The sequence below is a fragment of the Staurois parvus genome, unplaced genomic scaffold, assembly GCF_062004578.1.
Source record: "Staurois parvus isolate SC_StPar_1 unplaced genomic scaffold, SC_StPar_1.0 ptg000243l, whole genome shotgun sequence".
Classification (NCBI taxonomy): Eukaryota; Metazoa; Chordata; class Amphibia; order Anura; family Ranidae; genus Staurois; species Staurois parvus.
Window position 1 is genome coordinate 261441 of NW_028318039.1, and position 27221 is coordinate 288661.

Below are 27221 nucleotides of genomic sequence, written 5' to 3' on the forward strand. Positions count from 1 at the left end.
ATTATAGAGGAGGCGCTCATGATGTACTGATATGCAGCAATGATGAGCATTGATGAGTGGCACTGATGATCAGTGCCCTGATGATCAGTGCAGATCTCCTCTGTCACATATGCCGGTTATCAGCAGTACTTTCCTCACACATTGACAGCTTGAGGAAAGTGCTACTGATAACCGGCAACTGTATTTGCTTTGTGATCTGCTGTGTCACAGGACACAGCTGATCACGTGGTAAAAGGCCACTGTGATTGGCATTTTACCTTGTCATGTGATAATCTGTGTCCTTAGGACACAGCGATCACCGATAGCGCCGGATGCGTGCTGCTGGGAGGACATCCATGGATGCCCTCCCAGAACTGGAAAACCGCACTGTAGCCTTCTTTCGGCTATAGCGCAGTTGGCAAGCGGTTAACAACTTCCAGCCCTTAGAACAGGGGTCCTCAAACTTCGGCCCGCGGGACACATGCGGCCCGCCGAGGACATTTATCTGGTCCGCAGGGCAGGGGCATATCTGCCGCGAGGCAAGGGACTAGGGTTTGGCAGGTCGCAACCTAAAATCATCGGGAGGGCAGCCGTCGTGCAGAGGCGTGCAGTGTCCTGTCTCTCCGCCCTCTCCTCTCCGAGCTGCGGAAATTTCACGTGTGTGTATGGGGCCCGGAGAGCGCCGCTCCTTTGTGTGCGATGATCGGATAAGGTAGGATGGGGATGGCCGGGGATTTACAGCGGGATTTACACCCGGGGTGACACGTTGTCTGCCAGCCTGGGAGGGGGGAGGTGAGGATTGGACAAGTTATTCTGGAGAACGGCACTTCTCACACATCTGGGACCCCGGGCTGTCACCAGGATATGAAGGCGACTCCGAACTACACATCCAGGGAGGGAGCATGCCACAGTAGGACCAACACACTCCTCATATATGGAGTCCATCCTCGTTATCAGTATTCACCCAAAACTCTCTGTGCTCTGCTTCATACATGGGTGGTCAGTGTATATAGAATAGATGGGGTCATGGGGGGTCAGTGTATATAGAATAGATGGGGGAGGTCAGTGTACTGTATATAGAATAGATGGGGGGAGAGGGGGTCAGTGTATATAGAATAGATGGGGTCAGCGTATATAGAATAGATGGGGTCATGGGGGGGTCAGCGTATATAGAATAGATGGGGTCATGGGGGGTCAGTGTATACAGAATAGATGGGGTCATGGGGGGTCAGTGTATATAGAATAGATGGGGTCAGGGGGGGTCAGTGTATATAGAATAGATGGGGTCATGGGGGGTCAGTGTATATAGAATAGATGGGGGGGGGGTCAGTGTATATAGAATAGACAGGGCCATGGGGGGGGGGGGTCAGTGTATATAGAATAGATGGGGTCATGGGGGGCAGGGTATATACTAAGTACACTGACCCCCATGACCTCATCTATTCTATATATACTCCCCCCCCATCTATTCTATATACACTGACCCCCCATCTATTCTATATACACTGACCCCCCCATGACCCCATCTGTTCTATATACACTGACCCCCCCCCTCCCCCCCCATCTATTCTATATACACTGAACCCCCATGTATGAAGCAGAGCACAGAGAGTTTTGGGTGAATACTGATAACGAGGATGGACTCCAAATATGAGGAGTGTGTCGGTCCTCCTGTGGAATTGCTCCCTCCCTGGATGTGTAGTCCGGAGGCACCTTCATTTCCTGGTGACAGCCCGGGGTCCCAGATGTGTGAGAAGTATACACAGATCTGACCCAACAAGGTGTCCTGCATTTACCGTATATTTCGCTCCATAAGACACACTTGGGGGGAAATGTCTGTGCGTCTTATGGAGCAGCCGGCCCAGTATTCCCGCTGCCGTTGTATGTCCGCAGTCTCTGGTCATCTCCTGTACTGTGTCCGCAGTCTCTGGTCATCCCCTGTACTGTGTCCGCAGTCTCTGGTCATCTCCTGTACTGTGTCCGCAGTCTCTGGTCATCTCCTGTACTGTGTCCGCAGTCTCTGGTCATCTCCTGTACTGTGTCCGCAGTCTCTGGTCATCTCCTGTACTGTGTCCGCAGTCTCTGGTCATCTCCTGTACTGTGTCCGCAGTCTCTGGTCATCTCCTGTACTGTGTCCGCAGTCTCTGGTCATCTCCTGTACTGTGTCCGCAGTCTCTGGTCATCTCCTGTACTGTGTCCGCAGTCTCTGGTCATCTCCTGTACTGTGTCCGCAGTCTCTGGTCATCTCCTGTACAGTGTTTGCAGTCTCTGGTCATCTCCTGTACTGTGTCCGCATTTGTTCATAGTTTTTTTTTTTAAACTATAGTCCGGCCCTCCAACGGTCTGAGGGACAGTGAACTGGCCCCGTTTAAAACATACCTGTACATCCTCATGTGGAAGAAGTTACACAAGGATCTTGGCTGTAGCCTGATCTCTCAATAATGAGTATCTGTCACTGCCCCAGTTATCACAAGGGATGTTGTTCTTCTCTTGTCATAGCAGTAAAGATGACTAAAATAAAAATAAACAGTGTAAAAAATTTTTTTAACCACCTCCCGCCCGCCATATGGTAATATGACAGACGCAAGGTGGTTCTCTCATTTTGGGAGGACGTCATATGATGTCCTCCCATTCTCACCGTGCATGCGCGGCTCAGGGAGCGCGCAGCGATCGGCGGTGCGCTGTGTCCGATCACTGTTCAAGGAAAGAGCCGAAGATGTCAGCTCGGTCATGTGATCAGCTGTGTCCGATTACAGCTGATCACATATAAACAGGGAAATGTCGGTTATCGGCATTTCTCACCTCTCGAGCTGTCACGCTGACAGCTCGAGAGGAGAGCCGGTAATTGGCTTTCTGCGGAGGGGACATGTACACTGATCATCAGGGCACTGTAGTACAGTAATCAATGAGCCCATACACATAGTTGCATCCACATCCCTGATACCCAACAGTGTCCTGAACTGTGTCTCTAATCAATGACTCTCTTGGTACCATACCCGCACTTTTAGACCATCTCTTGTACCGAGCCTGCAATCTCTAACCATCTCTTGGTACCGTGCCCGCACTCCCTAACCATCCCTTGGTACCGTGCCCGCACTCCCTAACCATCTCTTGGTACCGTGCCCGCACTCCCTAACCATCTCTTGGTACCGTGCCCGCACCCTCTGACCATCTATTGTACCGAGTCCGCACTCCCTAACCATCTATTGGAACCGTGCCCGCACTCTCTGGCCATCTCTTGGTACCGTGCCCGCACTCTCTGGCCATCTCTTGGTACCGTGCCAGCACCCTCTGACCATCTGTTGTACCAAGCCCGCACTCCTAACCATCTATTGGTATTGTGCCTGCACTCTCTGGCCATCGCTTGTACCGTGCCCGCAGTCTCCGGCCATCTCTTGGTACCTTGCCCGCAGTCTCCGGCCATCTCTTGGTACCGTGCCCGCAGTCTCCGGCCATCTCTTGGTACCGTGCCCGCAGTCTCCGGCCATCTCTTGGAACCGTGCCCGCAGTCTCCGACCATCTCTTGTACCGTGCCCGCAGTCTCCGGCCATCTCTTGGTACCGTGCCCGCAGTCTCCGGCCATCTCTTGGTACCGTGCCCGCAGTCTCCGGCCATCTCTTGGTACCGTGCCCGCAGTCTCCGACCATCTCTTGTACCGTGCCCGCAGTCTCCGGCCATCTCTTGGTACCGTGCCCGCAGTCTCCGACCATCTCTTGTACCGTGCCCCCAGTCTCCGACCATCTCTTGTACCGTGCCCCCAGTCTCCGACCATCTCTTGTACCGTGCCCCCAGTCTCCGACCATCTCTTGTACCGTGCCCCCAGTCTCCGACCATCTCTTGTACCGTGCCCGCAGTCTCCGACCATCTCTTGTACCGTGCCCCGAGTCTCCGACCATCTCTTGTACCGTGCCCCCAGTCTCCGACCATCTCTTGTACCGTGCCCCCAGTCTCCGACCATCTCTTGTACCGTGCCCCCAGTCTCCGACCAACTCTTGTACCGTGCCCCCAGTCTCCGACCAACTCTTGTACCGTGCCCCCAGTCTCCGACCATCTCTTGTACCGTGCCCCCAGTTTCCGACCATCTCTTGTACCGTGCCCCCAGTCTCCGACCATCTCTTGTACCGTGCCCCCAGTCTCCGACCATCTCTTGTACCGTGCCAGCAGTCTCCGACCATCTCTTGTACCGTGCCCGCGCTCTCTGATCATCTCTTGTACCGTGCCTGCACTCTCTGACCATCTCTTGTACCGTGCCCGCACTCTCTGACCATCTCCTGTACCCTGCCCGCAGTCTCTGACCATCTCTTGTACCGTGCCCGCAGTCTCTGAACATCTTTTGTACCGTGCACACAGTCTCTGATCATTTCCATAGTCTGATTAGTTCTTGTATCAAATTTACAGTCTCTGACCATCTCCAGTATTATGCCCATAGTCTTTGACTATTTCCTGCTGTGTCTACTGTCTCTGACAACGAACAGTGACTGGATTTTATGCGTGTCCCTTTGGTGACGCACTTGATGCCCTTCATATCAGGAAAGTTGCCCACCACTAGTCTACATACATAAACACACACGTGTAGTCATGCTCTGGAAGAAGAATTGTACGCGTGTAAATACATCCACACATAAGCACTTTAGACACGTATTGTACACAGGATCTTCCGTACCAGCAAGGACCAGTGTTTCATTCAGGAAATACACACACCTGTGTGAATGAGCCCCAACACAGCACGTTTCCTTTGTCCCAGTCTTCTATAACAGGACATGTGGACAGTCGTACAATAACACGATCACATTCACACACGCTTCTAAAAGCGTTATATCTAGATCAGTCACAGCTGACAGCAAGATCTGCACCACATTCCGTTCATTCTATAACCTATAGAGATAGTACATGATACTCACAATCACCTCCACTCAAGCCTTCTAATGATTCCTTCACGTTTACTCCTTACTGACCAGACTGCACATGCGCAGCACTCACGTGGAGTGACCGGAAATACCATGAAACTCACCAACCTATGGAAAGTTAGTATCAATTCGAGGCGTGCTCCGCAAACTCGGAAGAATTGGTATGTCACGTGATTGAAACAACCAATCAACACTACATTTCATTCCTAGAGTGAAGACTCTTGTGGCGGTTTATAAACATCTATGGAAGAACCTTCATTCAGGGCTCTAAAGTCTATCGCTGTTTTTTTAATTAAAATGATCACATGACGGTATGATTTAATACCTTGAGTGAAAGCAGAGGGGAGGAGTAATAAGGAACGGGCGGGGAATGGGAGGAGAGGGGTGGAGCAGGGCCGCTGAGGACAACGCATGCGCAGTAGAAGTAGCTGTGTGTTAGCCGTAGTATAGGCGGTTGTAGCAGCGCCAAAGAGCACGGAAGGAGCCGGGTATGTATTGCTGAGGACGGAACCTTCTGTGGTCACCGACCCACTACACTTTCCTCCTTTCTATAGCTATAGGACGATTCATTTACAGCGAATGTCACTGACACCATTGATAAGAAGTGCTGGTGAGTGATGTCACAGGTAGCCACTGACTGAGCATACCTGGGGACCACTAGATGTCCTCCATTGTGCCAAGTCTGCTTTACAAAGTCCCCTCTTCACCCTGTTTCTGTATTTAACCACTTCAATACCGGGCACTTTTAACCCCTTCCTGCCCAGGATAATTTTCACCTTTCAGCACTCTCATGCTTTGACAATTGCGCGGTCATGCAACACTGTACTCATAAGAATTTTTTTATCTTTTTTTCATACAAATAGAGATTTCCTTTGGTGGTATTTAATCACCGTTGGGTTTTATTTTTTTGTGCTGTAAATGAAAATTTTGAAAAAAAAGCATTTTTCTTCATTTCTGTTATGAAATTTTGCAAATAATTAATCTTTCTACCCAAATTTAGGCCAAGATGTATTCTGCTATATTTCTTTGGTGAACATAACCCAAATCAGTGTTTATTACTTAGTTGGTAGGAAAGTTATAGAGTCCACAAACTGTGGTACGGTGGATATAAAAAGTCTACACACCCCTGTTAAAATGTCAGGTTTCTGCGATGTAAAAAAATGAGACAAAGAAAAACTGTTTCAGAACTTTTTCCACCTTTAAAGCGGAGCTTCCACCAAAAGGGGAAGTTCCACTTTAAGCCTTTGTCCCCCGCTCCCCGTTAAGAATTGGTACCTTTGGGGTAGGAGTACCCAAATTTGACAGGTACCCGCTCCCACTTAAGCTGTGATCTCCTAAGGCGATCGAAAGCAGAAGTTGTCCTCCTCCCTCCCTGTAGTCTTCTGGGACATATGACAGGCCCCAGAAGACTACAGGACCATTCACAAAGCACAACGCTACTCGTGCATGCGCAGTGGACACCCTGCTGTGAAGCCGTCACAGCTGGGTGCCAACACTGAAGATGCCAGGGAGAGGGAGAGAAGACGGCCAGTGAAACCAGCCATGGTGAGGACACCACGGGATCGTGGGACAATTAAGTGTCTGTATTTTAACCGCTTCCCACCCGCCATATAGTCCAATGATGGGCGCAAGGCGATTCTCTTGTTCTGGGAGGACGTCATATGACGTCCTCCCATTATCACCGCTCATGCGCGGCTCCGGGAGCGCACGGCGATCGTCAGTGTGTTGTGTCCCTCGGACACAGCGGATCATCGATCCACGGAAAGAGTTGAAGATATCGGTTCGGTCATGTGATCAGCTGTGTCCAATCACAGCTGATCGCATGTAAGCAGGGAAATGCCGGTTATCGGCATTTCTCTCCCCACGAGCTGTCACATTGACAGCTCGTGAGGAGAGGAGAGCCGGTAATCGGCATTCCTCGGAGGGGACATCTACACTGATCATCAGGGCACTGATGATCAGTGTGCCCTGATGATCTGTGTAGCCCCAGCAGTGCCACCTGTCAGTGTCCTTCAGTGCAGCCTATCAGTGCCCATCACTGCAGCCTCAATAGAGCATATCAGTGAAGGAGAAAATTCCCTTATTTACAAAATTTTATAACAAAAACTGAGAAAAAAATGTTTTATTTTTCAAAATTTTCAGTGGTTTTTGGTTTGTTTAACTACTTGCCGACCGCAGACAGCCGAATGACGGCTACACTGCGGCTGGCCAGTTCTGGGTGGGTGTCATATGACATATGCGCTCTCCTGCATGCCCCCGGCAATCTCCGTGATAGCTGTGTCCTACGGACACAGCTGATCACGTGATGTGGTAAAAGGCCAATCACTGCGGCCTTTTACCATGTGATCAGCCGTGTCCAATGACACGCTGATCACCAGGAAATACAATTGCCGGTTCTCGGCTGCACTTTCCTCATGCTGTCAGAGCGTGAGGAAAGTACTGCTGAGAATCGGCAGTTGTCAGAGCAGGGATCGCCACCGATCATCAGGGCACTGATGATCAGTGCCCTGATGATCGGTGCCCAGCAGTGCCACCCACAGGTTCTGCCCACCTGTGCCACCCAGCAGTGCCCACCAGTGCCACCCAGCAGTGCGGCCAGTCAGTGCCCAGCGGTTGTGCCTGTCAGTGCCGCCTATCCGTGACACCTCATTAGTGCTGCCTATTAGTGCTGCCTATCTGTGCCACCTCATTAGTGCTGCCTGTCAGTGCCCATCAGTGCTGCCTCATCAACGCACATCAGTGAAGGAGAAAAATTACCTGTTTGAAAATTTTTATAATAGAAACAAAGAACTTTTCTTTTTTTTTTTCAAATTTTTGCCCTTTTTTTGTTTATAGTGCAAAAAGTAAAGCACCCAGCGACGATTAAATACCACCAAAAGAAAGCTCTGTTTGCAAGAAAAAAATGATAAAAATTTCATACGAGTACAATTTTGCATGACCGCACAATTGTCAATCAAAGTGTGACAGCGCTGAAAGCTGAAAATTGGCCTGGTAAAGAAGGGGGTATAAGTGCCCGGTATGCAAGTGGTTAAGAGAAAAAAAAACCCAGAGGGGATGAAATGCCACCAAAATAAAGCTCTATCTGTCACAAAAAAAGATAAAAAATTTCATGTATGTACAGTGTTGCATGACCGCGCAATTGTCATTCAAAGTGTAACAGCGCTGAAAGCTGGAAATTGGCCTGGGCAGGAAGGGGGTATAAGTGCCCTGTTGGCAAGCGGTTAAAGATCAGCAGCTACAGTTTTTGTAGCTGCTAACTTTATTTTTTTTTTTTTTAAATCAACTGGAACTCCACTTTAATGTAACCTATAAACTGTACAAACTAAAATAATATGGTTGCATTAGTGTACACACCTTTTAGACTAATACTTTGTTGAAGCACCTTTGATCTTATTCCAGCACTCAGTCTTTTTTTGTATGAGTCTATCAGCATGGCACATCCTGACTTGGCAATATTTGGCCACTCTTCCTTGCAAAAACACTCCAAATCTTATCAGGTTGTGAGAGTATCTCCTTTGCACAGCCCTCTTCAGATCATCCCACAGATTTCCGATCTGATTCAGGTCTGGGCTCTGGCTGGGCCATTCCAAAACTTTAATCATCTTCTGATGAAGCCATTCCTTTGTTGATTTGGATGTATGCTTTGGCTCATTGTCATGCTGAAGGATGAAGTTCCTCTTCATGTTCCGTTTTCTAGCAGAAGCCTGACAGTTTTGTGCCAATATTGACTGGTATTTGGAGCTGTTCATAATTCCCTCTACCTTGACTAAGGCCCCTGTTCCATCTAAAGCAAAAACAACCCCAAAGCATGATTCTGCCACCACCATGCTGCAGTGTGGGTATGGTGTTCTTATGGTGATGTGCAGTGTTGTTTTTTTACCAAAGATATATCTTTTGGAATTATGGCCAAAAAGTTCAACCTTGGTTTCATCAGACCATACCACATTTTCCCACATGCTTTTGGGAGACTTCAGATGTGTTTTTGCCAAATTTAGCCAGGCTTGGATGTTTTTCTTCGTAAGAAAACGCTTCCATCTTGCCACTCTACCCCATAGCCCAGACATATGAAGAATATGGGAGATTGTCATATGTACCAAACAGCCAGTACTTGCCAGATATTCCTGAAGCTCTTTTAATGTTGCTGTAGGCCTCTTGACAGCCTCCCAGACCAGTTTTCTTCTCGTCTTTACATCAATTTTAGAGGGATGTCCAGTCCTTGGTAATGTCACTGTTGCGCCATATTTTCTGCACTTGATGATGTCTGTCTTCACTGTGTTCCATGGTATATCTATTGCCTTGGAAATTCTTTTGTACCCTTCTCCTGACTGATACTTTTAACAATGAGATCCCTCTGATGCTTTGGAAGCTCTCTGCGGACCATGGCTTTTGCTGTAGGATGCGACTAAGAAATGTCAGGAAAGGCCTTCTAGAATAGTTGAACTTTATTTGGGGTTAATCAGAGGCACTTTAAATGATGGCAGGTGTGAACCTACTCCTTTTTAAACATGATTTTGAAAGTGATTGCTTAATTCTGAACTGAGCTACATCCACAGTTTTATAAGAGGGTGTGCACAACTATACAACCACAAAAGATTTCAGTTTGTTGTTCAACTGAGTTGTACAGTTTATAGGTTATATTAAAGGTGGAAATAGTTCTGAATTTATTTCTTTGTCTAATTTTTTTTACATCACAGAAACCTGACATTTAAACAAGGGTGTGTAGACTTTTTATGTCCACTGTATATATTAAAAAACGATAAATCCTGATGTACTAATGGCCACCTCATTTTTTGTAAAAAAAAAAAATATATATATTTTTTCATTACATTCTTTTAGGATGTTTTTTTCTACTCTTGTGACCAGAGTAATAAAATGTTACCATAGCAGGGATGTTAAATTTGTATCACCTAACGCTTGGGACATGTAGTTCCAGACATCTGACAGGTAGCTTTTTTTCAACCAGGCAAGCAGCCGGGCTAACCTATCAGGTGAAAGCATTTGGATGGCACACAGTCCACCACGGTGCCAGCCTTCGTCCGTCCCCCCCGTGTGTAAACCTTCCCCACTTGCTAAGTCTCCCCGGCTCCGCTTGCACATCTGCAGGCCCGGGACTTTCTCAGTGTGGCTAAAGAGCAGGGAGGAGTGTGAACATGTCCGCTCCCCTTCCCTTCTTGTCCTGACCCTGAAGTGACATTATGATGTCACATCCAGGTCCCCGGTTACAGATTTCCCAGCCATTGAGGCTGGGAAAGAATGTAATGCAGTGGTATGTATACTGCATTACATTCAGTGGAGCACAGGGGAGACATGCAGGGTCCTTTAGACCCTGGATGTCTCATTAAAGAGAACCTGTCACCAAAAAAATCATCACACTGGGGACTTTTTGTCCCCTACAGTGCATCCAGAAATTATTTACATTGCTTAACTTTTGCCATGTTTTATGTTACAGCCTTATTCCAAAATGGATTAAATTAATTTTTCCTCGTCATTCTACAAACAATACCCCATAATGACAATGTGAAAGAAGTTTGTTTTGAAATCTTTGCAAATAGATAAGAGATCTCGAGTCTTAAACCCCATATGTCTCCACAAAGAGGACCTGCCATGCTTTATTGTTATCACAATGTACATTTCTTGTGACAGCAATAAAAATTATCAAAAAAATTTAAAGGGGAAGTGTAAAAAAAATAAATACATTTTAAAGCACCCCTGCGAATGCATACATAGAATTTTCTATACAATAATGGGGATATATGCTTTAGTGCGGCCTCTTGGACTTTCCTTTGATCTATTGCTAACTTTGACCAGTAATTTAATCGATACATCTAATGAACAGCTAACAGTGATGTAATTAACAGTAAGCTAATCTACAGCCATGCACCCAGGCCAGCCAGGAGCCCGCCCCAGACAGTCCAGCACCTCCAACCCTGAATACACAAAGTACATTATACCTGCTGTCTTTCAGGTGCCTAGCCCACCTGTGCAGTCTGTCCACTAGAAAGTCATCAAAATGCAAAACTCATACAATGTTCCAGCAGTCTGAAAAAGTGGAATTAATGAGGGAGATTGTAGTTTAAATATTTGTGTTCCAAATGGAGGAGCTTCTCCAACCTAGTCTCCAGGAGATCCCCATATTTCCTTTTGACCATTAACCTGTCCAAGAATAATATTACACCTTACCATCCACTCTAGAACAGTTAATTTATTGTCTTTATGCACAGAATTAGTCCAAGACTCGCTCTCAGCGTTCATCGCGTTATCCATCATCACAGACTGATCCGCTCTCTCCATGCAATCAGAAGCTGAACTGAGTTTTTTACCATTCTCTGACTGGGAGTAGCAGACCTAATCCCCGATTTCCCCCATGGGCCATAATCAGTGGGTAGAAGGCTAGCCCCTAATCCCTTCCAAAAGTCCCTTTCCTGATTGGGTCTGTCACAGTTAGGCACACATTTAACCCCTTGATCGTCCTAGATGTTAGTGTCATTAGAACAGTGACAGAGTATATAGCGTTATCACTCATCAAATAAAAGCAGCGCTGACTAATTATATATCTAAGAAACACATAAATCAAGTATAATAAACCCATACACAGTCCAATAAACCAAGTCCCACATGTGTGTCTGTAATTACTCCACAAAATTAAGTTTGTGCAAAAGGAATGAAAAAAAAATATATATATTTCGTCCATTTGTGATAGTGCACATTTTATGTACTTTAAAAGCTCCACCACTGTGAATCACCGATGATAAAGGCCTCTAACCAAATATGTTAGACCATAAGATTATAAATGGTCAAAATCGCTTTAAGGGAATACAAACTCCACAAATCTCCATATAACGGCTGCAAGCCAGCGCACTTCCACTTGCCACGATCGGCTTCAAAATAAAAAGATATATATTTCCATAATGTAGTATAATGTGCATTTTATTTAGTCTGAGGAGACTTTCCATAAAAGCAACAGATAAAAATATAGCAAGCTTATTCAGATTGTACGTAGTATTGAAAACAATCGTAGCAATAGCAGCAGGCTGATAGCTGTGAAAAACCGCCAGCTCTGACCGGCTTGTGTGCGTGATGTCGTCACGTATAGACCATAGGATGAGGATAGGGAACAGGATCTGTGTGAAGAGGAAAGGATTTGTACCCAACATCCTTTACATACCCCCAATTACAATGAAGAAAGGAGGTTCAATTCTACTCCTAGTATGGAAAGGGGTCGTGATAACCCCGTGGGAGTTTCCACAAAACCTTAAAAAAGAGAAACGAAGTAGGAGAGGGACCAGAGGGAGAGGCGGCGAAAGGCAAAAAAGAAGGATGTAATTAAAACTGAAATCTCTAACCCTAGTGGGATTGAGCTATCTAAGGATGAAATAGGGGTTTTAAGTAAGGGTTTAAAACATGCACCACCTAAAACGTTTAATACAGTTGAAACTAGTGCATTGAAATGGAAATTCTGGTAACAAAAAAATTCAAAATGCAGTTGGCCGAAAACCGAATTGCGCAGTTAAAAATGAGTATATATTTTTTGGAAAAAAAATGTAAGAGAATGTTACGACGAGTAAATAGATACCCAACGGTTATGAAGATGGGATATTCAGAAAAAAGGAAAGATCATTTTTAATCCCAAAAGCACCACAGTAGCCTGTTATGTATTTACCAAAAATCCACAAAAGTATAGTCGATCCATCATGTCGTCCCATAATCGGTGGCATCGATTCAATTACCTCTCTAATTGGAAAATATACAGTTAGGTCCATATATATTTGGACACAAGCACAATTTTCATACTTTTGGCTCTGTATGCCACCAGAATAAATTAAAAAGAAACAATCCAAATGCATTTGAAGTGCAGACTTTAAGCTTTAATTCAAGGGGCTGGACATAAATATCAAGTACAAATTTTAGGAACTGCAACCATTTTTATAAACAGTCCCTCCATTTTCAGGGGCTCAAATGGAATTGGACAAATGAATATAATCATAAATAAAATGTTCATTTTTAAATTTTTCGTTGAGAATCTTTTACTGGCAATGACTGCCTTAAGTCTGGAATCCATGACCATTACCAAAGACTGGGTTTCCTCCTTTCTGATGCTTTGCCAGGCTCTAACTGCAGCTGTCTCCAGTTGTTCTTTGTGGGTCTTTCTGCTTTTAGTTTTGCCTTCAGCACATGAAATGCATGCTCATTTGGGTTGAGATCAGGCGATTGACTCAGCCATTGCAGAATATTCCACTTCTTTTCGTTCAAGAGCTCCTGGGTTGCTTTTGCAGTGTGTTTTGGATCATTGTCCATCTGTACTATGAAGCGCTTTTCAATCAATTTTCTGCATTTGGCTGAATCTGGGCTGACCGTATATCTGTAAACACTGCAGAATTCATCTGGCTGTTGCTGTCTTCTGTCACATCATCAATATACACCAATGACTCAGTGCCACTGGAAACCATGCATGCCCATGCCATCACACTGCCTCCCCAATGTTTTACAGATGACAGTTGTGTGCTTTGAATCATGAGCTGTTCCAAGCCTTCTCCATACTTTTTTCTTCCCATCATTCTGGTACAGATTAATCTTAGTTTCATCTGTCCAAACAATGCTTTTCCAGAACTGGCCTGGCTGTTTTTAGATGTTTTTTGGCAAAGTCTAATCTGGCTTTTCTATTCTTCAAGTTTATGAATGGCTTGCACCTTGTGCTGAATCCTCTATTTACTTTCGTGAAGTCTTCTCTTGATTGTAGACTTTGACAATGAATAGCCCACCTCCTGGATAGTGTCCTTCACTTGTGTAGGTGTTGTGAATGGGTTTTTCTTTACCATAGAGGGGATCCTGCAATCATCCACCACTGATGTCTTCCATGGACGTCCATGCCTTTTTATGTTGCTGAGCTCACCAGTATGTTCTTCTTTCCTCAGAATGTACCAAACTGTTGATTTGTCCACTCCTAATGTTGCTGCTATCTCTCTGGTTGATTGGTTTACTTTTTGAAGCCTTACAATGGCCTGTTTCACTTGCATGGACAGCTTCTTTTTGAACGCATGATGTAGGTTCACAGCAATAGATTCCAAATGCAAATACCACACTTAGAATCAACTCCAGACCTTTTACCTGCATAACTGATGAAGAAATGAAGGAGTAGCCCACACCTGGCCATGAAACAGCTTTTGATTCAATTGTCCAATTACTTTTGGTCCCTTGAAAAAGGGGGGGGGGTGTGGCTACTCTTAAGAGCTGTAATTCCTAAACCCTAAAACTAAATAATAATGACAGGGGTATTGCCTTTCAATGTAAATTTAGTACTCCGGAAAAACATTTCCTGGACCTAACTATTAAAGTGATAAATAATACACTCCAAACAGTCACTTGATGAGACCTATTGAAACTCGTATCTAGATACAACTATGCTTAAGGTGTAACTGTACAAGTATTGAAGATTTTCATCTCCAATCAATACTAATTAAAGTGGTTGTAAAGGCTCAAGATTTTTTATCTTTTTATGCATTCTATGCATTAAGGTTAAAACTCTTCTTTGTGCAGCAGTGCCTCGAACCCCCTCAATACTTACCTGAGCCCCATCTTGATCCATCGATGTGCACAACAGCCTCGGCTGTCTTGGGTCTCTGCCTCCTCATTGGCACTCCTTGCTGCTGTCAATCACAGCCAGTCAACAAATGAGGAGAGGGGGGTGGGGCCAAGCCGCGGCTCCGTGTGTGAATGGACACGCGGAACAGCGGCTTGAGCACACGCCTGCTCAGGTGCCCCCATAACATGCTACTTGCTATTGGGGCACCTGACAGAAGGAGTCAGAAGCACCCGCAGGGGACCCGAGAAGAGGAGGATCCAGGCTGCACTGTGCAAAACCAATGCACACAGCAGGTAAGTATAACATGTTTATTTTCCAAAAAAAAAGCAAAACTTTAGTATCACTTTTAAGTGGTTGTAAAGGCTGAAGGTTTTTTTTTTTACCTTCATGCATTCTATGCATGAAGGTAAAAAACCTTCTGTGTGCAGCACTGCCCCCAGCCCCCTCAATACTTATCTGAGCCTCATCGCAATCCAGGGATGTAAATGACAGCCTTGGCTGTTTTGGTCTCTGCCTCCTCATTGGCTGTCAGTCACAGCCAGTTGGCCAATGAGGAGAAAGCTGCTGTGGATACACGGAGCTGTGGGTGCCCCCATAGCAAGCTGCCTGCTGTGGGGGCACCCAACAGACAGGAGGAGCCAGGAGAGCCTGCGGGTGACCCAAGAAGAGGATCGGGGCTGCTCTGTGGAAAACCACTACACAGATATATGTAGATATGTTTGTTATTTTACAAAGAAAAAAATTGACCTTTTTAGAAGAAGATCTAGATGTCCCCATTAAGAAAATAGAAACTAGGGAAATGGATTCACTATTAGAAGGGAAAGTTAGTGTCCCTAAGTTAGATAAATTTAATTGGACCTTTTTATTACATCATAATCTAACCAACATTGGGCCATAGAAAAGTTTATTAAAAAACATTGGCCAATCCAATTAGGAGGCGCAGCGCAACATGCACAGTGAGCACCAAGCTGTGAACCCACAAGCTGTCACAACCTGGTGCCCACAGTTGAGATGGCGGAGAGAAGGGGAGAAGGGACTGTGCGGGTGAAAATATCGCTGGACCTTGGGACAGGTAAGTGTGTGTTTATTAAAAAACATTGGCCAATCCTGAAAAATTACCTTATTTTTTTTTTCAAGAATTAAACGGTTTTTACCCTGGTCAGAAATGCAAGAGGTGTAAAATAAATAAACTAAAAGGTATAAAAATAATTTTTCAGATCAGACATCAAAAGTGTATAATATAAACACCTTTATAAATTGTAACCGTAAGAACGTGGTATACTTAATTTGACCATGTGGTTTCCAATGCGTTGGAAGGACAATTAGGAAATTGCAACCAAGATTAAAAGAACATATAGCTAACGTCAGATTAGGATTTCCTCGGCATAAATATCATGAAAAAAAGCCCAGCAGGGGCTGTAGTCATTGCTATCGAGAAATGTTTACCACATTGGAGGGGGAAGTCTCACCATTTGAAACCAGATGGATTTATGACCTTAAAGCGGAGTTCCACTCAAAAGTGGAAGCTCCGCTTGTTGGCCTCCTCCCCCCCCCCCCCCCTCCACTGCCATATTTGGAACCTTTTTTTGGGGGGTGGGGGGGAGCAGCGGATACCAGGTACCCGCTCCCGCTTCTGACTCAGTTCGCTGCGGCGAAGTGAGCCGGAAATTCGGCTCCCTCCTTCCTCTCACAGTCTCCTGGGAACTTTCACAGGTCTTAGAAGACTGCCGGACCAATTAGGAGGTGCAGCGTGACATGCACATTGGGCACCAGGCTGTGAAGCTGCAAGCTGTCACAGCCTAGTGCACACAGTTGAGATACTGGTGCCATGGCAGAGATAAGGGACTGCACGGGTGAGAACATCGCTGGACCCTGGGACAGATAAGTGTGTGTTTATTAAGTCAGCAGCTACAGTTTCTGTACCTGCTGACTTTTATTAAACACTAAAATGGCTGGAACTCCGCTTTCAACCTGATATTCCATTTGGCCTAAACGTTGAATAGGATATCAATAGTTTTATTATCATGTTTCCAGAAAGATGGACTTGGCTTTATCAAAACATTGACAATAAAAACACTGCTGTTTTTGATCTTCCTCCTCTGCAAGACCCGTGAGTGCCTCTAAACCAATTTTGGATTTCTTTGTGGGTGAGCACCTGGGAATTTATCTCAAACCATTGTGTCGTTTTATTTGTGTGTAGTTTTATTAATAGTTGAAAATAATTTGATAAAACATTCCTTTCTGTAATGTATTATTTTTATTGTGATATAACAGGTTGATTGTTTTTGATAGATGATTTTTTTATCTTACTATATAATTTTTATCCTGCGCCTTGATCACATCACACATGCAAGCCAGTTGGAGCCGGCGTTTTTTTCATAACTATCAGCCTGCTACTATTACTATGTTTGTTTTGAATGCTATGTACAATCTGAGTAAGCCTGCAATATTTTTACTCCGTTGTTTTTATGAACAGTCTCCTTAGACTAAATACAGTGCCTTGAAAAAGTATTCATACACCTTGAAATTTTCCACATTTTGTCATGTTACAACTAAAAACATAAATGTATTTTATTGGGATTTTATGTGATAGAACGACACAAAGTAGCACATAATTGTGAAGTGGAAGGAAAATGATAAATGGTTTTCAAAATTGTTTGCAAATAAATATATGATAGATTCTACCACCTGAGCTGTGATTCTCTGCAGCTCCTCCAGAGTTACCATGGGCCTCTTGGTTGCTTCTCTAATTAATGTTTCCCTCATGAACATGCAAATCAGTGCACAATTTGTTAGACATGCATTTCTTTAGAATTTTTTGTTGCAATTCTGTCTGTGTTACAATACGCCTACCATTCGATTTTTAGACTGATCATTTCTTTGTGAGTGGGCAAACGTTCAAAATCAGCAGGGGATCAAATACTTATTTCCTTCACTGTATACGGTGTTTTCCTTTTGCACAAACTTTATTTTGTGGATTAATTACAGACACACAAGACACGTGGGACTTTGTTTATTAGCACATGGACTTCTTATACTTGATTTATGTGTTAATTAGATATATAATTAGTGAATGCTGCTTTTATTTGACTTGTTTAACTTCTAATCACAATTACACAGTGGCTGCTGGTGCTCCATTTTTTTTTTTTTGACCTAGTGCGGATTTGATTTTCTGATCAGGTTTGGTTGTATTCTCACCGATCACTGTATTAGTTTCACTGGAGAAGTCAGTGGCAGTTAGTCAGTCGTTGTCCCTTGTTTAATTTCTAATTGGTAGCACAATTACCCAATGGCTGCTGGTACTTTTTTTTTTTTTTTTTTTTTTACCTAGTGCGGATTTAATTTTCTGATAAGGTTTGTTTGTATTATCACCGATCACTGTATTAGTGTCACTGGTGATCTCAGTGGCAGTTAGTCAGTTGTCCTATACCCCCCCCCTTTCCTTGCATCAGTAAGTGTCAGATTGCCTGCTTCACTCTGATCACAGTCCCATTATAAGTTGCTGATCACCATCATTAGTAGTATTAAAAAAAAACCAAATATATATATATATATATATATATATATATATATATATATATATATATAGTAAGCTTGAAAGAGCAGGGCCCTCGATCCCCTCATGTTTTGCTTGGTATTGTTCTGTCACATGTTCTGTCCCCCTTAGCGCTGAGCGAACCATTTGCGCTTTATAAATACTGTATAATTATATATATATATATATATATATCTCATAGTTTGAAGTTTTTTTTGTTTTTTTTCTTACACCAAAGAAATGTAGCAGAATACATTTTGGCCAAAATGTATGAAGAAATTAGATTTTTTTTAATATTTTTTTTTTTTTTTATTGGATATATTTCATAGCAGAAAGTAACAAATATTGTTTTGTTTTTTTTCCTCTCAATTTTTGGACTTTTTTTTGTTTATATCACAAAAAATAAAAAAAAAAACAGTATTGATCAAATAGCACCAAAAGAAAGCTCTATATATGTGGAAAAAAAATGATAAAATTTCATTTGGGTACAGCATTGCATGACTGTGCAATTGTCAATTAAAATAGCGCAGTGCCGAATAGCAAAACATGGTATGGTCATGAAGGGGGTAAAACCTTCCAGAGCTTAAGCGGTTAAATAAAACACATTTAAAACAGAGTGACTGTACTTATTTTAATGCAGTGTTCAAATGTTTTGCCCTACTTCCTCTTGAATAATGTATTTTGCATATGTTATTATTTATATTTTTTGCAGTGTATATTTCCAATTGGCCTATGTAAAGCGAGAACATGTCAAGAAAAACAGGGAAAAAGATGAATATTTCCAGCTCCCTGGAGTCTGAAGATATAAGTCTGGAAACAACAGTCCCCACAGATGAAATATCTTCTTCAGAAGAGCGCAATGGTTCCACTAAAGTCACCAGACATCTGATTGAAAGGAAAGAGCTCCTTCATAATCTCCAGCTAGTAAAGATAGAACTGTCCCAGAAAAACCTCATGATTGACAATCTGAAAGGGGAATACCTGACTAAAGTGAGTTTCGCAGTTTGGGAAATGAGATATGTTTGTGTGAATCAGAGGGGTATCAATGGGTTAGCATATACCCCCACCTTTATTTGTTTTTTTTTGTTTTTTTGTTGCATGTGTATTTATAATATTATTATTATACAGTATTTATAAAGCGCCAATAGTTCGCTCAGCGCTGTACATTACAAAGGGGGACAGAACATGTGACAGAACAATACCAATACAATGCAAAACATGAGGGGATTGAGGGCCCTGCTCTTTCGAGCTTACAATCTAGGAGATAAAAGCCAAAGCGATAAAATATACTATTTATTTGTTATGGCAAGAAATTGAGAACCAACATCTCCAATATAAGTTGCTTAGTTATGTTACAATTGCAGCTTGAGCTGTGTATAAAGCCTGTAAGCAACAAGCTTTATCTAAAAGGCTATAAAGTATATGTAAAACAACTCATTTAGTTTAAAATAGAAATTAAAGGCAAAACATTTATGTATAGTGTGCTGTGCTTGCTACACATTTCCTTGTGTGTAACTCATAATTCAGTTAATTCCTCCTATTCGTCAATAAGCCAGACTGAATGTAATCTTGAAGCTTTATTGACAAAACAGGGTAGGTGAAACCATTAAGGAAAAACATAAGTACATATAATCAATATATGACACAGTCAAACACAATAAAACAATTGCAGATGGCAATAAGTCCATGTTCACTGGCGATGCTGCCTGTAAGGGATGTAAGTTCACTCCAAGACATGTGTTGCAGAGAATTATGGCTGGTTTCTTCTCTCAGTTTATAAAATGGAGCCTGAGATCCATTTTCTTTTCTTAGAGTGAAAGAGTTTTTTATTAGGCTAAATAAACACTCTAGTTTCTGTAAAACAGTAAATTTATTGTGGGCTCCATCTAGTGGCCAACTTTAATATTGCATAATGTACCGTATTTTGCGCTCCATAAGACGCACCTAGGTTTTAGAGGAGAAAAATAAGAAAAAATTGTTCTGAACCAATGGACTGCAGACATAGTACAGTAGATGGCCAGAGACTGCGGACTCAGTACGGGAGATGGCCAGAGACTGCGGACACAGTACGGGAGATGGCCAGAGACTGCGGACACAGTACGGGAGATGGCCAGAGACTGCAGACAGTACGGGAGATGACAAAGAGACTGTGCACCTTTGGGGATCGAGGGGGAGCGGGTTCCTGAATTTGACATGTACCTGCTCCCACTTTCGCAGCGGTGTCCTCCCTTTAGTGTGGGAACCCGGCTGTGACAGTCGGGTGCTCACTGTGCATGTGCAAGAAGCGCTGCACTTTGTGAATGGCCCGGCATCTTCTGGGACACATGACAGGTCCCAGAAGACGCTGGGCCATTCACAAAGCGCAGCGCTTCTCGCGCATGCGCAGTGAGCACCCGGCTGTCACAGCTGGGTTCCCACACTAATGATGCCGGCGCTAGAAGACTATGGTAAGGTCCTGCTGCAGGGAAGAGCTGAGCGGCCGGCCCGGTATTCTGACACGGTGTCGGCGGCGGAAATACCGGACCGACTGCTCTATATTCGCTCCATAAGATGCACTGACATTTTCCCCCCTTTTTTGGCAGGAAAAAAGTGCGTCTTATGAAGCGAAAAATACATTATTTTCCTGCTTAAGGCAGAACATATAGCTATAAAAAAACAGTATAAATACTTATTTTCCCTTTTTTATTATTACATGCCCTCTGTTCCCAGCTGAATAAGAGCTAGGGATGGAGATATAGCAGGACACTAGACTTCCCAGTGAATGTCTGTGTGGGAGGGGGGCATGTTAGCACAAGCCAGATGACTGAAATAGCTCCCAGCACAGCCAAAGAACTGACCACACTGTGTTCTCAAGCCTAGTGTGGTAATTTTTTTTTTTATTGGCAAACGCTGTCAGGAACACCAGGGGTTTCATATAAAGGAAGCAGTACAAAGAGAACAGAATACTTTTTCATACAAGTACATGGTACAGAAAGCACATATTAGGAATATGAAATGTTGGGTTTACATATTCTTTATTGGTTAAGCTTTGAAATAGCCCCACATGCATGCAGGATTAATAACTTTTATTCATATGAAATGCTTCAGACTTTCCTGAATAAAAATTACCAATTTATATTTTACTGCTTCCTATAACAAATGAAGAAAATATGTACTACAATGGTACATGTGTATTATGTATCAAGAGCAGGTCCCGCATTAATATGACAACTGGGACCAATTAACTAATCTGGTAACATATTGATGTTCAGTCTTTTCACGGTGATAACATAGTTTCAGAACATTACACCATTATTGCACATATTTGCAATACGTTTATTGAGTCTTTTTAGCAGTTTTTTTTTTATATATATTTTGCCTCCCGCTCACCCACAATGTACTACAGACAGGCAAAGCGACAAAGCTCTTTCGGGCTAGGAGTGCACATGTGCACACCCACCCCCGCGTGCTGACCTCCATCATCAGTTGCTGCAGGTGATGTATGTCAGCAGGTCTCGGCCAGTGATTTTTGGTTGGGACTCTGCTGATCTCCTACTGCATATGGAAAAGCAGATCTGTGGCTGTATTTTTAAATACAGTCACAGAATCTAGCTGGATCTTCTCTCCCTGGAACCATTTTGTTCCAGGGAGAGAAGAAATGCAAATTACACGTGAGTAAAAGCAGCACACTACACCCACACATGTTAGACACATTTAACCCTTTGCCACATTAACCCTTTTTAATTGCCCTCTGCCGGTACCATTAGTACAGTGTCAGTGTACAGTATTTTTCACTGTATTACTGCCACTAGTAACGTCAGGGTCAGTTCGCACCCCTCCCAGCCAGGGTCAGCTAGCGTTAGTTTGCCCGCATACTATCACACTCACGCTATAGGTTGCTGATCACCATCATTACTAGTATAGTGTTTATACGGATCAATAACAGAACTACACCAGTGCCCCCTTAATATTGGTGTCCCCAAAAACACTGTTAGCAGGATCAGCCCCATTTAGCTGCCAGCAGTTGCATTTAACCGCCTGATTTCTGATCACTGCCACCTGTGATACATTGCACACAAAACCGCAACATTACCAGAATCAAGCCTGATCTCTGCTAGCACTAGCAGGTGAATTTTATTGGTAGTAGTCCAAGCAGTCTTTGACAGCCAGGTGCTTTTTTTTCCCATGAGTCATAGTAGGTACCTGTGAATTTGGAGCCCAAAATGTCCCAAAGGAGGTATACTAGTGATGAGGCCTACAGGATTCTGAGCATGTCAGATGAGAACGTAGGGGAAGCCTCTCTGACAGGATCCGCCTCAGAATATGAATCTGTAGAAAGCAGCAGCACCCTGTCAGGTAGCTCGGTCGATGAAGAAGAGGTCCCTGTTAAGATCAGGCATACCTGACCCCATGAAGCTGAAGTGCTAGGAATGCAGCAGAGTGCCAGTACTAGCGCCACATTAATTATGGTGCCATGGCGAGCACAAGTAGCGTCCCACAGCCACCAAGAATTCACACACAGGCCCATAGAGCCCATAGTGTCCTTCCTGCAGCACCAGTACTTCCCCCGTTCACTGCCCAGCATGGAATTCAGGTGGAAACAGCAAATTTAACTACTCCCCTTGATTTTAAGGAACTGTTTTTCACAGATTTGTTCAATTGATGGTGAGCCAAAGCAATGTATACGCACAATATATTGCTGCCAACTCAAATTCAGCTCTTGCCAGACAATTCACATGGAAACCTAATTCAGTTTCCAAATGTGAAACGTTTTGGGCCTAACCCTCAACATGGGCAAAAATAAAGAGTTGCGGTTGTATTGGTCCACAGACCCATTCATCATATGCCCATGTTCTCAGCTGTCAGGCATAGATATGAGACGATAATGCGCTTCATGCATTTCAGTGATAACACACTGTTGTCCTCGGGGTGACCCTGAACATGACCAGCTCTGCAAAATTCGGCCCCTCATAAACCACCTCACTGAAAAATTTGCATATGTGTATATGCCCCAGCAGTCTCACATGTGGTATCCCCATACTCATGAGATGTAGCAGAATGTATTTTGGGGTGCAATTCCATATATACCCATGGCATGTGTGAGCAATATATCATTTAAATGACAATTTCGTGTTAAAAAAAAAAAATTATATATATATGTATATCTATATCTCCAAAAGCTTGTGCAAAAAAAAAAATTACAACATACCTCTCAGAAAATAGCTTGGGGTGTCTGCTTTACGAAAAGGGGTAATTTGGGGGGGTGTTATCCTGGCATTTTAGAGTCCCTGAAACTCTGATAGGTAGTGAGGAAGTGAAATGAGAAAATTGCACACCTTCAGTCTTTCAAAGGAAGCCATTGGATTCTCCTGTATGCATCTAGGCTCCCAAAAAGTCTCACACAATTGGTATCCACAATAGCAGAATGTATTTTGGGGTGTAATTGCACATATACCAATGGCATGTGTGAACAATATATCTGTTAAGTAAGAACTTTGTGAGGGGAAAAATCTTTTTGTCATTTTCCAAAAGCATGTGGAAAGAAAATGAAATATCTCATGGACTTAACACAAGCGAATAGCTTAGGGTGCCTACTTTCAGAAAAGGGGTAACTTGGGTTTTTTTGTAGTGCCTCTGCATTTTAGCACCTCAAGAAATGTGATGGGCAGTCAGAAAGTAAAAGCTGCGTAAGTTCCAGTATCTATGCTCTAGATACTATAACTACACTATAACTTTCACACCACAAACAAATCAATATACACTTATTGAGATTATTTTTTTTTTTACCAAAGACAAGTAGCACAATACATTTTGCACTAAATTTATGATATTTGAGTTTATTGGATATTTTTTATAACAGACAGTAGAAAATGTCTTTTTTTCAAACTTTTGGGGGTTTTTTTTGTTTTATATTACAAAACATAAAAAAAGCAATGGTTATCAAGTACCACCAAAAGAAAGTTCTATTTATGTGAAACAAGGACATAAATTTTGTTTGGGTACAGTGTTGCATGACTGCGCAGTTACCAGTTGAAATAGCACGGCGCCGAATAGCAAAAAATGGCCTGTTCATGAAGGGGGGTAAATCTTTTGGAGAGCAATTGGTTAATCTTAGATTGTAAGCTCCAAGGAGCAAGGCCCTCTTATCCCTCTTGTCTTGTTGCTGTATTATCTCCCGTTTTTATTGTAAAGCGCTGAGCAAAATGTTGGCGCTATATAAATCCTGTATAGTAATAATAATGAAGTTTGCTGTGTGTTGGCCCTGATCTGGTACTTTCGGAATACCACATTGCTGTTCCTGAGCACTAGATGGCACCATTTATCCAAAAGTTGCTAGCTGAATGTGAGCCTGTTTTAGCAGTTAAAAAAGACATGGCGTTCTTTTGAAAACATTCTCCCTGTAACATTCTGTATAGATTACCTTATTGTGTGAGATGCTGTTTTACTGCTACTTCTATAGAATTCAAACATCCAGGTGTACAGTGGCACAGTTTCATCAAATCGCTGAACAATCGTTAAATGCTGTAAATACAGCATATTGATTAATATACTTTAACCCTTACCCAGTGTGCATTAATTTCCACAGAATGTGTATTGATTTTCATTTTATTCTGGTTTGAGTTTCATTGCATATATAGCAAGCGGTGTTTGTTAAAGAGGAAAAAAAAAAGTTTTTACAAAATCTGCGACCTCTGTAAACTTATGTTTACATTCATTCTTTTGTAGATTGAAGAACTGGAAGAAAAATTGAATGATGCACTTTATCAGAAACAAATCCTGTCACATAAACTTGAAACGCAAACCAAAATACAACAGGAAGATGTCAGGTAGGACAGTGTACCAAGAATATTACATGGCATTCAGTGCCTGGAATTAGAACACTATTAACGTATGAAAACAAATAATATATGAGTTGACAGCAAAGGGTCATCCCATATAACAAACAATTGTTATAGCGAGTTGTCAAAAGGTTAGTTCAATGATCATACCAGCAAGCACAAAAAAGAACCCATAAATGTTCTTCCCAAGAGGACACAAATTTGGTGTTATAGCAAATAGGAGAACACAACAATCAGGGCCGCCATACTAGTGGGTAGGTATAGGTGAGTGGGATCGAGGATGAGTACTGACTGGGCAAAAGTAGAAAGGTGGGGGGGGGAGTGAATCCATAGTCATGGAATATCCAATATGTAGGCAGTCCCTGAGGTATAGGCAGTAATATACTAAACATTCCATTAACATTAATTAGGCTATAGATCATAAAGTCAAACCTTGTGCATCAACTCAACTGGCCCAAGTTTGGTCAAATTTTGGGGGGCAGTTGGTTTGCATAAGTAATTAATTTTAAGCTTTTCACTTTAAAGGACTGAAACATCTTTGCTGGTATACTAAGTTGCTTTCTCGCTTTAATTTTAGCACATAAGCATGCAAAGCAGAGTGCTAATTACATGAATTATATTTATTATGTGAGAGTCTACCATTATTTTTAAATGAGGGCATGGCAGAAAATATAATCCGAATCTTAAAATATAATAGCTGTTGCTATATTTGGAGCCATCCGCTGTTAATTCTTTATTCTCACAGTCTTGTTGCTGTTTTACTTTTTAATGTACAATATACAGTCAGGTCCATAAATATTGGGACAACGACACAATTCTAACATTTTTGGCTCTATACACCACCACAATGGATTTGAAATGAAACAAGATGTGCTTTAACTGCAGACTGTCAGCTTTAATTTGAGGGCATTTACATCCAAATCAGGTGAACGGTGTAGGAATTACAACAGTTTGCATATGTGCCTCCCACTTGTTAAGGGACCAAAAGTAATGGGACAGAATAATAATCATAAATCAAACTTTCACTTTTTAATACTTGGTTGCAAATCTTTTGCAGTCAATTACAGCCTGAAGTCTGGAATGCATAGACCTCACCAGACGCTGGGTTTCATCCCTGGTGACGCTCTGCCAGGCCTCTACTGCATCTGTCTTCAGTTCCTGCTTGTTCTTGGGGCATTTTCCCTTCAGTTTTGTCTTCAGCAAGTGAAATGCATGCTCAATCGGATTCAGGTCAGGTGATTGACTTGGCCATTGCATAACATTCCACTTCTTTCCCTTAAACTCTTTGGTTGCTTTTGCAGTATGCTTTGGGTCATTGTCCATCTGCACTGTGAAGCGGCATCCAATGAGTTCTGAAGCATTTGGCTGAATATGAGCAGATATTGCCCGAAACACTTCAGAATTCATCCTGCTGCTTTTGTCAGCAGTCACATCATCAATAATTACAAGAGAACCAGTTCCATTGGCAGCCATACATGCCCACGTCATGACACTACCACCACCATGCTTCACTGATGAGGTGGTATGCTCATGAGCAGTTCCTTTCCTTCTCCATACTCTTCACTTCCCATCACTCTGGTACAAGTTGATGTTGGTCTCATCTGTCCATAGGATGTTGTTCCAGAACTGTGAAGGCTTTTTTAGATGTCGTTTGGCAAACTCTAATCTGGTTTTCCTGTTTTTGAGGCTCACCAATGGTTTACATCTTGTGGTGAACCCTGTGTATTCACTCTGGTGAAGTCTTCTCTTGATTGTTGACTTTGACACACATACACCTACCTCCTGGAGAGTGTTCTTGATCTGGCCAACTGTTGTGAAGGGTGTTTTCTTCACCAGGTAAAGAATTCTTCGGTCATCCACCACAGTTGTTTTCCGTGGTCTTCCGAGTCTTTTGGTGTTGCTGAGCTCACCGGTGCGTTCCTTCTTTTTAAGAATGTTCCAAACAGTTGTTTTGGCCACGCCTAATGATTTTGCTATCTCTCTGATGGGTTTGTTTTTTGTCTTTTCAGCCTAATGATGGCTTGCTTCACTGATAGTGACAGCTCTTTGGATCTCATCTTGAGAGTTGACAGCAACAGATTCCAAATGCAAATAGCACACTTGAAATGAACTCTGGACCTTTTATCTGCTCATTGTAATTGGCCATGGAACAGCTGAGAAGCCAATTGTCCCATTACTTTTGGTCCCTTAACAAGTGGAAGACACATATGCAAACTGTTGTAATTCCTACACCGTTCACCTGATTTGGATGTAAATACCCTCCAATTAAAGCTGACAGTCTGCAGTTAAAGCACATCTTGTTCGTTTCATTTCAAATCTATTGTGGTGGTGTATAGAGCCAAAAATGTTAGAATTGTGTCGATGTCCCAATATTTATGGACCTGACTGTATATACATTGCTC

At 42.9% G+C, this 27221-nt stretch overlaps 2 protein-coding genes across 3 annotated transcripts in view; one reads left to right on the top strand and one right to left on the bottom strand.

The window, feature by feature from the left end:
* The window catches only part of DIS3 (DIS3 exosome endoribonuclease and 3'-5' exoribonuclease), a 118002-nt gene extending 113057 nt beyond the window's left edge, over positions 1-4945 (bottom strand). Inside the window, exon 1 of the mRNA XM_089680362.1 lies at positions 4881-4945. The gene's annotated coding sequence lies outside the window, so the exon portion shown is untranslated. The remainder of the gene's footprint in view (positions 1-4880) is intronic.
* A 333-nt stretch (positions 4946-5278) lies between these two features.
* PIBF1 (progesterone immunomodulatory binding factor 1) overlaps positions 5279-27221 on the top strand; it is a 230838-nt gene continuing 208895 nt past the window's right edge. The window contains exons 1-3 of one of the 2 annotated variants that reach the window (XM_089680363.1): positions 5279-5374; positions 18714-18991; positions 24707-24807. In XM_089680363.1, coding sequence (XP_089536489.1) covers positions 18749-18991; positions 24707-24807 — 344 coding nt within the window. In that variant the 5' untranslated portion in view covers positions 5279-5374; positions 18714-18748. The other variant, XM_089680364.1, reaches the window with a different exon arrangement.